Source organism: Panthera leo, chromosome A1 (genome assembly GCF_018350215.1).
Source record: "Panthera leo isolate Ple1 chromosome A1, P.leo_Ple1_pat1.1, whole genome shotgun sequence".
In the NCBI taxonomy this organism is placed as follows: domain Eukaryota; kingdom Metazoa; phylum Chordata; class Mammalia; order Carnivora; family Felidae; genus Panthera; species Panthera leo.
In genome coordinates this window covers 123,357,375-123,371,965 of record NC_056679.1, presented here as the reverse complement: position 1 = coordinate 123,371,965, position 14,591 = coordinate 123,357,375, and the positions used below count along the sequence as shown (strand labels likewise).

Below are 14,591 nucleotides of genomic sequence, written 5' to 3'. Positions count from 1 at the left end.
ACATGATTCATTTTCCTAATCTTTTTGATAAATTTAGGACATAGATACTAGTGTTTCCATTTTAAAGGTGAATACATCATAAATCGAAGAAATCAAATGACTTGTTCAAAAACAAACAGCTTATGTGAGAGTCATGACTCACATTCTGGTCTGTGTGACTCAATGGTCCACCCTCTTATTACCCTAACTATATATTATATGATCATTTTTCTCCAGCAAAAGGAATAGTCTGTAAGCACGGAAGAGCACAAATCCCACACTTCAGGAAGTAGAAGGTGTCTATCTTCCCTAGCATAACTTAATCCACTCCCAGGCTCTTTATCTAAATATTAAATGCATCCCCCAGTTTGGTTAGGTCCTATTCAATTGTATAAATAAAGGGTAACATCTATCTGCATAAGTCCACCATTCCATAAAGATGAGAAAGCTGGGGTCTAGAGAAGCTGAACGTTTTATTTTTATATAAAATACTTTTCCTGAAATTAGGAAGAAACGATATTATGTATTCTACAGCTTAAATAATAGATATTGTAAAATAACTGTAAGCCTAATGTAGTATCACATTGTTAAAAATACTTTACCATCCACATGGCAACTGTAAGAATAAGAGAGGGGAAGAGATTTTCCCAAGATCCCACAGTGACTGCTTGGTTGATTTAGATCCAAAAAAAACAGGTCTTTTTATCCAAGTTTATGCCAGTCAATAAGCCATGTAATTATCTGTATGTCTTCTTGATCTCAGAGTAAAAACACAAGAAATGCTTCTACAGAATTTACTTTATTGACAAGCAAATCCAGGGAAATAGATATGTATTGAACTACCCAAGAGCCAGGCAGAGTAGGTGTGTCTTATAAATTTAAAGGATCCATTAGAGAAAAACAGAAGTGAGAAAAGCAGCAGCTGGAAGTCAGCACAGACACTGCACAAAACTTCAGCATTTTCCTTGATGCTTTAGGCTGATCTTCCCACCACTTTTCCTACAAAAGAGAAAGATGAATGCATGGTCAGTGCAGTATCATCAGTATTCCTCACAAAGGTTGGAAAAAGGTTTGCTTTCCATAGTTCATGTAGTCATGTGATTCTACATTTCTCCACATTTATGACAAGGCAGAAGTCAATTAAATGTACTCAGAGATGACATCTGGACAAATTACAGACAGCATGAAATGTAAACAAATTTCAGAGTTTTGCCCTGGCTTAGACCTTTTGGTTTCAAGTGTTCATTGTCTCAGAGTAAGTATGTACACAGCCGGAAAAGGCAAAAGTGACAGGAGAGATAATGGCAAAGATTCTAGTGTCATAGTTCTGATAGAAGATGTAAGGAGTTGAACCAAGTGTTCAGGAATTTGGCATTTTATAGCAGATCATATATTCAGTTCTTCTCAGTAGTAGGCATCCATTAAATCAAATCTCATCTTACCCTACTGCTTTTCTTCTGGGAAAAGTTTGGTGATAGATATGTTACATAAGCAAGAGGCACATATTTGTTATGTGTTGATTCACTATTTATTAATTTCACTCTGTATGCTTGGCTTTCTTATTATTAATAGGGAGTTATATAATACCCGCGCTTAGGAATTTTACAGCAAAGTTGATGGTAATTAAGACATTCACAGAAGAAACTCTAATACAAGGAAATGAAGACAGTGGTGAGGAAGTGAGACAACTTTTATCTGGCGTAAACAAAGGTTATAATTCCCTTGGTTATAATCAATCAGACTAAAAGATTGACTGATTGGTTGGATAAATTTTTATTAATTATAAACTGATCTACTGGGAAGGTCACAGTTTATTAGCTAAAATCTACAGCATCTGTTCTGTTCCTTATAAATGTGGAAATTCAATAAATATTGGTCCTTGGTAGAATCTTCCTAGTATACTAACTGTAAAGTTTGAATAGTCTGAATAATAAAGGATAATCTTTTACTCTATTCTTTCCTGAAAGGCTCTTTCCATTAAAATAAAAGAGAAGAATGGATGGAAATTGGTACCTTAGTAACATATAATTTGGTATAAAATGAAATGTCTGAAAATAATTTGGATAAAAGAATATTTTTATCGATGATAAATTTTCTCCAAGCTTCTCATGTTTCTGATTTTGATGAATACTTACACCACCGCCTTACAGAAGGCACATTGATTGCCGTATGTCTGGCCATCAGAACCACAGTGGGGATTAGATTCCCGTGTGCAATAGACCTTGGGATCCCGGAACTCACCGCAGTCAATCTACCAACGTAAGCACAGTGACATTGACATTAATGCATTCTGTCTAAGGGACTGTCTCTTAGAACAGAAGCTTTGGGTAAACTTACACACACACACACACACACACACACACACACCCATGATATAAAGCTTCCTGAAATAGAAAATAGCTTTCCTTATCTGCTTAACTAGAATTTATTAAATGTAACTGAGACTTTCCCTTTGAGACACAGGAAACCCATTTCTGTAGTTATTGTATTCAGGAGAAAGTTAATGGTGTACAGCAGATGCTTACTCATCATATAAGGAGTGAGGCAAATGCTATAGGTAGGACTTTTTGCTCCAACACTAAATTATTCTAAATGAGAGTCGTTTTTGGGCTTTACATGCTGCTTGCTTTTTCTTTTCTTCCTTCTTCCCCTCTTTTCTTCCTTCTTCCTTCCCTCCCTTCTTTCCTCTCTTTCTTTTACTGTATTAATTTAACTCTAATAGCACTCCTGCATTGCTATAAAGATATGGATGCTATTGCAAGGAACTCCTTGCAAGCAAAGAGTTACCAGATGTTATCTGATGGCTTGTTAGTTTTCTCCATGGCTGTTACATCCATTTATAATCTCTTGAAAATACCATTCTAATGTCTTTATTAGTAACTTCCTCTATCTCAGAGTCTATTTGTGGAATTTGAACTTTTGTGCCTACTGTAAAAACACAGTAATGGCTATCTAAGCTGCTCTATTTAGAAGGATTCTGAGGTTGCATCCAGACTTGATGAAAACATATGCTATGACTAATTAGTAAATCTCGTCATGAGTTCTATGGAAGGAATGGTGGTACCAATGCCACTAATATGTCTCCTTACTTATAGTGGTCTCTCAGAAGTAGCCTGGAGTTTTAAGATTCTTTTCAATTCAGTGTCAACTGAGTAAGTATTTGCTGTGCAAATGACATTTGACTCATTTTATGACAGGGTATGGGCAATATGTAATAGGTCAAACTGAGCTCTTCCAAATGTCAGCTGTGTGGAATGAAGTTACATTTATTTATTTATTTATTTATTTATTTATTTATTTTTAAGTAGGATTCTCACCCAGCTCAGAACACAACACCATGCTTGGACTCATGACCCTAAGATCAAGACCTCAGCTGAGATCAAGAGTCTGATGCTTAACTGACTGAGCCACCTGGGTGCCCCTGAAATGAAGTAACATCTAAACATGAACACAGGGATCATCCTTTACTCCATCTATCTTATGTTTATTGATGGATTCATAATATTTAAACTATTCTTATGTGGATTAGTTAAGTCTCACTTAACTCAATGCATAACCCTGAGATATGCATTGAATAATGTTATGTTAACCAGTTTATGGATATGAATAGTGATCCTCAGGAAAATTATGTGGCTTACCAATGCCACATAACCAGGAGGCACTGAAATCAGTGCTTGGACATATTCCTTCTCATTGCTGATCCAAATTGCCAACAATCTGCTGTGGCTGATTTCCAACACATCCTCATTGAGAGAAAAAAAGAACACCTGTTGCTAGGCACCCTTGACTACACTTACAGTCAAGACATACAGACTTTATTGAAGTACCTTATGGACGGAATGTATGGGAAAAGGTGAAATGAATCATTTGTTCAAGATGTTATGTAAACAATTGTATACTGACAAACCTCTCTGAAGGTTTTCATGGAGAAATGCTCAGCAAAAGAACCACACAACTGAGTTTAAAAATAGCACATATATCAGGTTTAAGGCATCTGAGACTATTAAATATAGATTTTTGTTGAAATTAGGCACTTGTACTGTTGATGTTGGGCAGTATGGTATTTATCAGAGATCTTAGGGCATGGTTGCATAGGAGATAGTTTCACCTTGAGTCCCACTCGCTCCCACAACTCTTAAAGAAAACGCTACCCTTTCTTAATACCTCCAGGAGAGCAATCTTTCCTGTAGGTCTCCAAATGGAAAAAAGGCTGGAAAATCTTTGGGGCATTATAAATCATAGGACACTTTCTTCTCAAAAGCTGTTTTGTATTTTACATTTAAGTCGTTGATGTACACATTTGCAACTGTGTGCTTGGGCCAAGAAAGAACTGTAAACCCCCGAATCATCATTAATATTTTCATTTATTCCACAAACTGCCAATGGGTAGCTAGTAATTTGGAGGACACAGTGCTGGGTGCTGATGATACAAAGAGGAATCAGTCACAAACACTCTCAGTAGGCTCACCATCTCATCTGCATTAGGGAAGCAGAGACGACATAGATCGTTATGGCACAGTGTGTGACAGATGCCCCCGTGGGCCAGGCACAGGCAGCATGGAAGCTGAGGACAGCACATCTCAGTCAGAGGTATGTGTGTCTCTACTGTCAGGTCAGTGAGGTAAAGAAAAAAGAAAGTCTCTTACATGAGAGAGACGCCTCCTTAAGACATCTTTCCCTGGCAGTCGGCCCTCTGATCTTGTAATCCACCCTCTTTTGTCCTTTAGAAAGCAGATATGGAAGAGGCAGTTGGGTGGCAAATATGGAGAGGCAGTTGGGAAGACACCGTGAGAGTGTCTACACACCACGTCCTTCCCCAAGCCCACTTTCCCCTTCCACTGCCCCCTGGAATTACTGGAAGAACAAAAGGTTTCAACAATTAAAAGCAAATCAATCAAATGGCATACGAACACACTTCCTTAGAAAATAGACACACCTCACACTTTCAGATTGTAGTGGCTTCCAACCATCCCTGAACTGGAGCCAAAGGATCCCATTATAGGACTTGTTCTGCTGCTTGCCATTAACTAGTTGTGCCATCTTAGACAAAGTACTCAATATCTGTGCCTCAATTTTCTTAATTAAAAACTTGAAAAGAAATAACAGTTTCTACGCTTCACTGCCAGAGTTGCTATGAGAATCCAAGGTGGTCATGTAAAAGTTGTAGAAAGTCAGGATAGAATATTTGAAATAGCCCTGAGCTAGGAGTGTGGAAAATGAGCTTCTTCTTGCAAGCCTGCCCTAACTCTGATGATAAACCCTTTGAAAACACTTTGTAAAGCTCCAGGTATCTGGAATATTGCTACCACAAATACTAACAGTGTATACTGTATCACAATATACAATTTCTGGAGCCCATTATTTCTTATCCTATTTTAGTGAATTTTGGGATGTTTTTAAAATTGGTGTTGGATTTAACAAGCACCTCTATTTATTTCCTTAGTTCAGCTTCCAGAGACTGCTTCTAGGCACTTGGGTGACCCCTTGTGGTTCTTCAAAACACTGTGCCCTCTAAAATTTGGAATAAAATGACACTTTAGTACTCGAATATGTTTTTTTGCTAATAATGACTACCAAATCCTTTAACTTGTCTGGAAAATGAGCTCATATGGTTACTAAATCAACTAAAGAGTCAGGATTATTGATATTTTAGTCCAGCATTTTAGTTCTACAAATAAATCCAGTAAAAATTTGCAAATACATACACAATCACACACACACACACACACACACACACATGCGCACACACACACCAGAGTATAGGGCTTCTTAAGCAAAAAAGTACTATAATGAAAACAGTTGTTTAAAATCAGCACATACAGCAGGGATTTTGAAACGTGGAGGAATTAGAAACAGAGAGCAGAATTCACTGCATTGGCTCAGGAAAGAAATGTTGAGAATGGTATATTTCTGACAATTAGGAATTAGAGTCTGAGATTTTGATGAAGACTAAAGGGAAAAAAGGTCTGGAACTCATCAGTATCATCTGGGAAAATACATGTTCTGAGAGAGAAAATCAAATACATAGAATTTTCTTGAAAATTACCATAGTGAATTCTTGGGAAGAAAACAGAAAAGACAATAAAGGGAATAGAAGAGAAATAGTTGGAGAGCCAGGGTATTGACGTAGTGTAGAAGTCAGGGGAGAGTTCCAAAAACATTTGGAGTGATCAATTATAGCACATAAAGAAATCATGAATAATGGCTATGTCCTGAAAGCGGCCTTTTTTTTTTTTTTAAAGAGCACTTTTGGTGTGTGGAAGGAGTGTGAAGACAGGGAAGCAGAAGCCAAGTCAGGGAGCGGTATGATAAAGAAGGGAGCTGATAATATGCATAGGGAGTATTTTTCAGTAGAGGCGAGAATAGGTGAAATATATAGGGCAACTTTAGTCAATGATTTGATTCACACTTCATATTAAATTATGCCAAAATATAATTCTTTATCTCTCCCTCCAAATTAGTTCTACATTTCGTTTTTTTTTTTTTTTTTTTTTTTTTTTTTTTCACTTTTTACCATAGCACCGTTCTTCAGATTCTTCAACCTACCTCAGGTTAAAACATTGCCACTTCTTTCCCGTTGCGAGTATCACCCTTCATGCATTTCTTTACCCTACGTCCCTCTTCACCAATTCCAAATTTATGACCTGTCACCACCTTCAACATTTCTTTCCGAGCCAAGGTAGTGAATTATGCTCTCTGTTTCTAAGTCCTCCAAGTTCCCAAATCCCTGCTGCACGGGGAGACAAATTTGCTTATTTTAAATGACTGTTTTCATTTTAGTACTTTTTTACTTAAGAAGCGAGGATAGTAAACGATAGCATATATTTGTTTAGAAAATTATGCTGCTTGGGGCGCCTGCGTGTCTCAGTCAGTTAAGCGTCCAACTCTTGATTTCGGCTCAGGTCACGATCTTGTGGTTCCTGAAATCGAGCCTGGAGTTGGGCTCTGCGCTGACAGCGTGGAGCCTGCTTGGGATTCTTTCTCTCTCTCCCTCTCTCTCTGCTCTCCTCCACCTCGTACTCTCTCAAAATAAATAAGCAAATAAACATTAAAAAAAAGAAAACTATGCATTCACATGTACGGCACAATGGCTTTCTACTGCTGATCAGGGGTAGTGTGGAGCTACAGAAGCTCACTCAATGTGGAGTCTGGCATCCAAAGATGCTGACTGCACAGTTTTACTGCTGTTGGTAAACTTGAAGGAGATAGGTCCTCTTTCTAAAGCCTGAGTTCTCCTATCTGTAGTTATAGATGCTGGTTAACACTGCCAAGTTGTATTTAGTTATTCTGTCAGTATCTTAACTGTAAATTAATGCAAGTTAATTAGGAAAAATGAACTGTCCCAAACATATTTTAGCCATAGACCATTGTTTTACGATACTAATATTTTTTTAATATTTAATAGTAAATATTTAATATTTAATACTAAAACTAATGTTTTACTATACTAATATTTACCATGCCTTTAACTTAAAATACTAACAGAAATAGGGGCACTTGGGTGACTCAGGTGGTAAAGCATCTAACTTCGGCTCATGGCATGATCTCACAGTCTGTGAGTTTGAGCCCTGTGTCAGGCTCTGTGCTGACAGCTCAGAGCCTGGAGCCTGCTTTGGATTCTGTGTCTCCTTCTCTCTCTGTCTCTCTCTTGCTTGTGCTCTGTTTCTCTCACTCTCAAAAATAAATAAACATTAAAAACAATTTAAAAAATACTACCAGAAATAAATATAGATATCTTAAAATTATTGTAAAGGGGAAATGGTTGACGATTATTAGTTTTCAGCAGTTTGTTATGTTAATTTCAATCTGGAATATTCTTTTAAACAGATCCTTAAGATTATGTTCCTAAAAACAGTGTGGAGTTTCCTCAAAAAATTAAAAATAGACCTACCCTATGACCCAGCAATAGCACTGCTAGGAATTTACCCAAGGGATACAGGAGTACTGATGCATAGGGACACTTGTACCCCAATGTTTATAGCAGCCCTCTCAACAATAGCCAAATTATGGAAAGAGCCTAAATGTCCATCAACTGATGAATGGATAAAAAAATTGTGGTTTATATACACAATGGAGTACTACGTGGCAATGAGAAAGAATGAAATATGGCCCTTTGTAGCAACATGGATGGAACTGGAAAGTGTGATGCTAAGTGAAATAAGCCATACAGAGAAAGACTGATACCATATGGTTTCACTCTTACGTGGTTCCTGAGAAACTTAACAGAAACCCATGGGGGAGGGGAAGGAAAAAAAAAAAAAGAGGTTAGAGTGGGAGAGAGCCAAAGCATAAGAGACTCTTAAAAACTGAGAACTAACTGAGGGTTGATGGGGGGTGGGAGGGAGGGAAGGGTGGGTGATGGGTATTGAGGAGGGCACCTTTTGGGATGAGCACTGGATGTTGTATGGAAACCAATTTGACAATAAACTCCATATATTGAGAAAAAATAATAAACATTTAAAAAAATTTTTAAATAAATAAATAAAAAGAAAAACAAAAAACCAACACACAAACAAAAAGATTATGTTCCTAAATACACAGCTTGGTAGGGAAATAAGAAAAATAAAACAATGTAGGGAGTAGTTCTAAAAGAAAAATCTATTCCATTAAAAAAACTATCCTTATTTTGAGATTATGTCATTCAAGCACTTTGGTATGATACAATAATTTCTTTAATGAAGGCTGGTGAGGGCAAATAGTAGTTTTACTTTTAATTATTATTATTACTATATTATTTTTATATTACTTAATGTTCCTACTTGGCAAATTAAAGAGCTGACAGCATATTAGTCATTTACATTTATGGGGAAAATTTTACAAGACTCTGAATTCCAAAAGTCCAGGAACATGCTTTTTGTTTAGTTTGAACACTCTCTTTGAAAGAATGTGAAACTTTTACAAGTCAATAATTTCAGCTGCTCACTCTAACTTCCCATCAGTGCTCCATCATGGAGAGCTTTCTTGGCATCAGAAGAATGACTTTGATGTCAGAGAAAATCTTTCTCCCTTTGTACTGGCTGGATCAACTTGAGTAGGCATGCTCCTAAAGACAGTTTCAACTTCTGTCTGTTGTTGGGACTGTCACCATCCTTCCAGCCACGCAGAAGAAAAACAGTAGCCTTCATAGGATTCAGATACCTAAGGCCAGGGGCGCCTGGGTGGCTTGGTCAGTTAAGCGACCGACTTCGGCTCAGGTCATGATCTCACGGTCCGTGGGTTCGAGCCCCACGTCGGGCTCTGTGCTGACAGCTCAGAGCCTGGAGCCTGCTTCGGATTCTGTGTCTCCCTCTCTCTCTGCCCCTCCCCTGTTCATGCTCTGTATCTCTCTGTCTCAAAAATAAATAAACGTTAAAAAAAAAAAATTAAAAAAAAAAAAAAGATACCTAAGGCCAGAAGAGGCTTTAAAGATCATTGAATCCATATTTTCATTTTAGGGATGTGGAAACAGAGACAATGAGAAGGCAAGAGACATCCCAAGAGACAGCCTGTGAGTATTCGAACAAGGACTGGTCTATGTTGTCTCTAGTGTGTTTGAATGTTTGAAAGTCACTGCTTCCCAGCATCAGATAATTACCTAGAATGTAGATTCAAAACTCCCCAGCTGTGTGATTATTATTCAGTAAGTCTGGCATGGTGCTTAGGGATTGGCATACTGAGGAAGCATCCCCTGTGATCCTCAGGGAAGCAGACTCTAAGACTTGGGTCCATCTAAAGGAATAGCATTAGTAAATTGCAGATTTTAGATGAGTCCTAGAAAACACTAAAAGTCCCATCTGGAATTCCAAGCTGAAAGAAGAGAAGCAACTTGTGTGTTAAGGAGAAAGCTGGGGTTAAATTCCATATATTTTAAACATATGTATAATAGCCTTATCACATATTACTACCTAATGGGATATGAAATGTTTGTCTTGATCTGATGTCCTTTCTCTGTTTGTTTGTTTTGATATTTAACATAGACTGTGCTACCATATATATTTAAACATAAGAATAAATCAAATTTAGAATGTACGATTATATATAGCAATACAAACACATGTGCACGTGCACTAGGACACAAGTGCATGTGTGTGCACACACACAAAGACACACACACACACTGGCAGTTAATTGTAAGGCATCATCGATTGTAAGGCATGCATCAATTTCTGAGATCCTAAAATTTGAAATAAAAAAAAGTTTTATGCAAGTGGTAGGTATACAAGGGCTGGAAAATATTTTTCAGCTCCTTTGCTAACTCCAATCATTTGGCAGTGGTATCTGGAAACTTTGGACGCCAAGAGTTCTTGAGCACAACAAGGATAATCAAGAACCAAGGCCAAAAGTCACGTAAAAATGTTCAGTATAGACACAGGGACAGGATTGGCAGAGTGAATACTGATGATTTGTCTTTTGGTAGAACAAGAAAACTGGAAAAAAGTTGGTGGATTAATCAGCCAAATCTTGAAGATAACTTGTGTCTATTCCTATTTTTAACCCAAATTGTATTTCAGTTTGAGTGAATCAGTGTGTGTATCCTCAGTGCAAAACATTAAACAAGCTGCCTCCGCTGGCTGCCTTGCTTCCAAACAGAAAGTAGCAGCCTCTGTCCTAATAACTCCTTGATAAACTGGTAACGATTAATCGCTAAGTCATCCTTTTACCAAATGCTCCCACATAGTTTATTTAACTTAAATCTAACTCTATGAGGTGAATAATATTATCCCTTTTCTATAGTTGTGGAAATTACAGCTCAGAGAAGCTGAGTAACTTGCCCAAGATCACACAGTGAAATGAGTGATAGAAATCAGTGCTATCACAGATTCATCCTGTTTTTATTTATACTCATTTCACTTTAACAAAATCTGAGAATGGGCATTTAGGCTCTTTTAAGTGGAACACAGTATATTCGTAGAGATGCTACAGTTGAAAAAGGATTTGCTTCTGATTTCTGCATTCGGTCTGCTTGTTCATTGTTTCTGCTCTTTCACCCGCAGGCAAACCTCTCTTTGGTCTGGGAATTCTAGCCAAACACCACCCAGGTCTGAATAAAAGATAAAAAATATGTACTGACCTTTCCTTCTTGACTGAAGACACCTGAAAAAAAAAGCACAAAATCCAAACAAGGTAGTCTCTGAGTGTGCAAAAAAGAGAGATTTGCAAAATTAGGACACGCCCAAGCCCAGCATGATTCTTGTTCTTGGTTCTTGGTCATCTCAACAAATCATGGCATGGTAGTTTTATTTTTTATATGTGTTCACTTCTTAGGGAGCAGTAGAAAGTTTGAAAGGGATATAAGCACATGTACTATAATGGGGTAATATTTTCTGGAGGTTGGGATGAGGTGAGAGGAAATAATTTAAGGGTCTGGAAATTCATGTGACTGCCCTGGTCGAGTCACTCATTTACTCTGGAAATGACCTTGTTATCTCTGGCTTCACTGGGTCGGAAGCTGGGTTGGAAAATTTCCTCTAACTTTGACATTCTAGGATTCAAATGCATGGAGTCCCTCCCCAAAGCCTTTGTTACAGGCAGTTGGGGAAGGCACTACATTTGTTTGTTCTTTGAGCCCCACATTGCACTTCTGCCCTTTATACTCAACCAGCTTTAAAGACTTGGCCCAGGGGCGCCTGGGTGGCTCAGTCGGTTAAGCGTCCGACTTCAGCCAGGTCACGATCTCGCGGTCCGTGAGTTCGAGCCCCGCGTCAGGCTCTGGGCTGATGGCTCAGAGCCTGGAGCCTGTTTCGGATTCTGTGTCTCCCTCTCTCTCTGCCCCTCCCCCACTCATGATCTGTCTCTCTCTGTCTCAAAAATAAATAAAACGTTAAAAAAATTAAAAAAAAAAAAAAAAAAAGACTTGGCCCAAATATAGACTTGTAAGGACAAACTCATTCTCTTCTCTATGACTCATTCTCCTGCTACATCTTTCTAAATTCCTGAAAGAGAAAAAAAGTCCATAAATACAGTCTTGCTTCTGTCTCTCCCTCCACCTTTAAGATTATGTGTGTGAATTTTAGGTTGTGGCTAATTCGCTCAGCGGTTTAAAATACTGATATAAAAGTCTTAGGTTCAGTTCTGGTAGAAGCTGCTGCTGATTTCTGGCCATTTCTGTGGAACTTCTGTGTCAACAACACTTCTCACATGTAAGCCCAAGGCCACTTTGATGACAGAAAGTGGATGACTAAGTGTGATCCTTCTCTAACTCTGGTCAGCACAAGGCTTTTAAATTTAAAAGGAAGTTAATGAACATCTGCTGTAGTGATTACCAACCTTACTGCAGTAACCCGTGTGGTGGGTTACTAGATGGTAGCTCCCATTGTGGTGAGCAGAGCATAATGTATGCGACTTGTTGAATCACTATGTTCTACACCTGTAACTAAAGTAACACTGTGTGCCCACTATATTCAGTAAAAAAAGAGGATTTCTCTACTAAAAAAATAAATAAGTAAAGCACAATTTCAACAACAAAAACAAAACAACAACCAAGTATAGATTCTAAGGATAATCATTTGAAAACTCCATTGTATAAGATCACACGGGGCCTGGAAGCCTATATTTTTATGACCGGTTCAAATGATTTTTATGACAATACATTGTTATAATTTTTCATCATTTCTCCACTGTACAGATCTTTAATCAGAAGAGGAGAGATTTCACCAAATGTCTCCTAGGTAGGAAATGTCAAGGCAGAAGTAGAATTAATATTTACAATGTCTGAGTCCAATCCAGTATTCTTATTATTAAACTTTAATAATGGCAATATTAATAGGTGTTCATCGAACTCTTACTCTGCCCCACTCACTATGTTAAGGACTTTGCATGCATTTTCTCATTTAAAACGCCATGTAGGGCCAGCCCTTTTACATTCCCATTTTATAGAAGAGGAAAATGACACACAGAAGTGTTATCACACAGCTGTAAAAAGGAAATGCCAAGACTGATCTTCATTTCCCTTGGCACATTAAGACTCTTAGGCCCAGTGCCTTCCCAAATACGGATAAGTCTGTGAAGAACTCAGTTTTGTGTTAGTGTTTGGTATTGGCCAATCAGATCCAATGAGAATATCCATTAGCTTTTGTAAAGAGAAGCAATAAAAGGATATCAGTTAATTTCTGAAACTATCTTTGTAAGTAAATTTTAATGTAGTTATAGATCTATTTTTTATGTCACCTCAGCAGTTGACTGAACCACTCACTCAAGCTGTTTGGCTTACGTAGTCAAACTCACTCAATAGCATCACTGAAACCTTGTATCCAATTTTTAAAAAATATTTCTAAGTGTATTTATTTACATAAATATGACCAGTTCCCGGCAAACCATGACTTGTCCATCTGTTTAGTTTCAATGAAAAATTCTTGTTTTTTTACATGTTCAGCCATTTAAAATCTCTGATAGCAGCAAAATTCAACCACTTTTGTCACTGGAAAACGTTGTATCAGACATGGAAGTTCCCAGAACCCACACATTTCTAGTATTCTACAAAGGAGAGAAGATCTCAAAATGTTGTGCTATTTCTCCAGGTGACACAGGCCATTAGTGGCAGATTTGGGCCTAGGTGTTGGGTCTCGAGTCTCTAGCATGTGCTCTGTCCACTGCAACAGCAAAGAAGAGAATAATAAAGAAGGAAGTAAATAGGTACAGTGGCCCTGTTTGTGCACATGATCCTGTGATGAAAAATGCCAGATTGAACTGTAATGACCCTGTAAACAGTCTGGATTGATAGAATATATGACCATTGCTCATTAAAGTGACAAAAGATAGTCCCGTGCCTGAAGGATTAATTTACTACCAGCCTATATGTTTCTGCATTTTAGGATTCATTCACTTTTCTGGAGCATTCTCTGAGTGGCCTTTTTCCTCCTGGCTTCAATTTCAGTTATTTGCAGCCCAGTTATAAGAATAATAAGGACAGGAAATCTTCCTTTTGTCTCAGAAGCCAAACTAATAGTTACAACGATTACTCATCCTCCAGACTAGTTCTGTGGAACAAATATCAACTGTAATGTCTAGAAGTCTTGGATTCAAATTCTAAATTCTACTTACTAGCTGCAAGTCCTTTGGCAATTTTCCTAAGTTCTTTGTGCCATGTTCTTCTTTTTATGTATAGAATATAGATATAAATACCTTGCCATGTGTATTGGAGATAAGGCATAAAAGCCCTTAGTACATGCCTGGAATATGGTATATGCTCAACACAAAAGTTATGTTTATCATTACTATCACCATTTTCATTATCACAATCATTATCATTATTATGATCTCAGAATTTTCTAAATATCAAAATCGTTAGAATTGTGAAATATGGTAGAGAAATACACTTATTTCCAGTTAAGTATAAATACTGGATTATAATTTTAAGAAAAAAAAACTCACCTGAGAAAATGCTGAAAAGAGCCAGAGACAGGAGCAGAAAGACACTCAATAATTTCATGGTGCCAGTTAGCTCACTCAGGTCAAGAGTGCTTTGTCCAGCTCAGGTTCTGTGTCAAGACACTTCCCAGAGCACTAAAACACACAATGAGACATACATATATAGAGAGAGAGACGATCAAGGGAGTTGGGATCTCCACCTTCTTTATAAATCACATTCTAAAACCACATGCAAATCTGTAAAGTTTAGGCATTTATTGGGACCT

At 37.6% G+C, this 14,591-nt stretch overlaps 1 protein-coding gene across 1 annotated transcript; it reads right to left on the bottom strand.

Moving 5' to 3' along the window:
• Nucleotides 1-917: 917 nt before the first annotated feature.
• LOC122200560 (serine protease inhibitor Kazal-type 6-like) lies at nucleotides 918-14,386 on the bottom strand. Its single transcript, XM_042906253.1, has 5 exons — nucleotides 14,329-14,386; nucleotides 11,030-11,052; nucleotides 4,626-4,700; nucleotides 2,115-2,230; nucleotides 918-978 (listed from the first exon to the last, which is right to left on the bottom strand). Exons 1-5 carry the CDS (start codon nucleotides 14,384-14,386, stop codon nucleotides 933-935), a joined length of 318 nt encoding a protein of 105 aa, XP_042762187.1. The 3' UTR covers nucleotides 918-932.
• Between the last annotated feature and the right edge of the window lie 205 nt (nucleotides 14,387-14,591).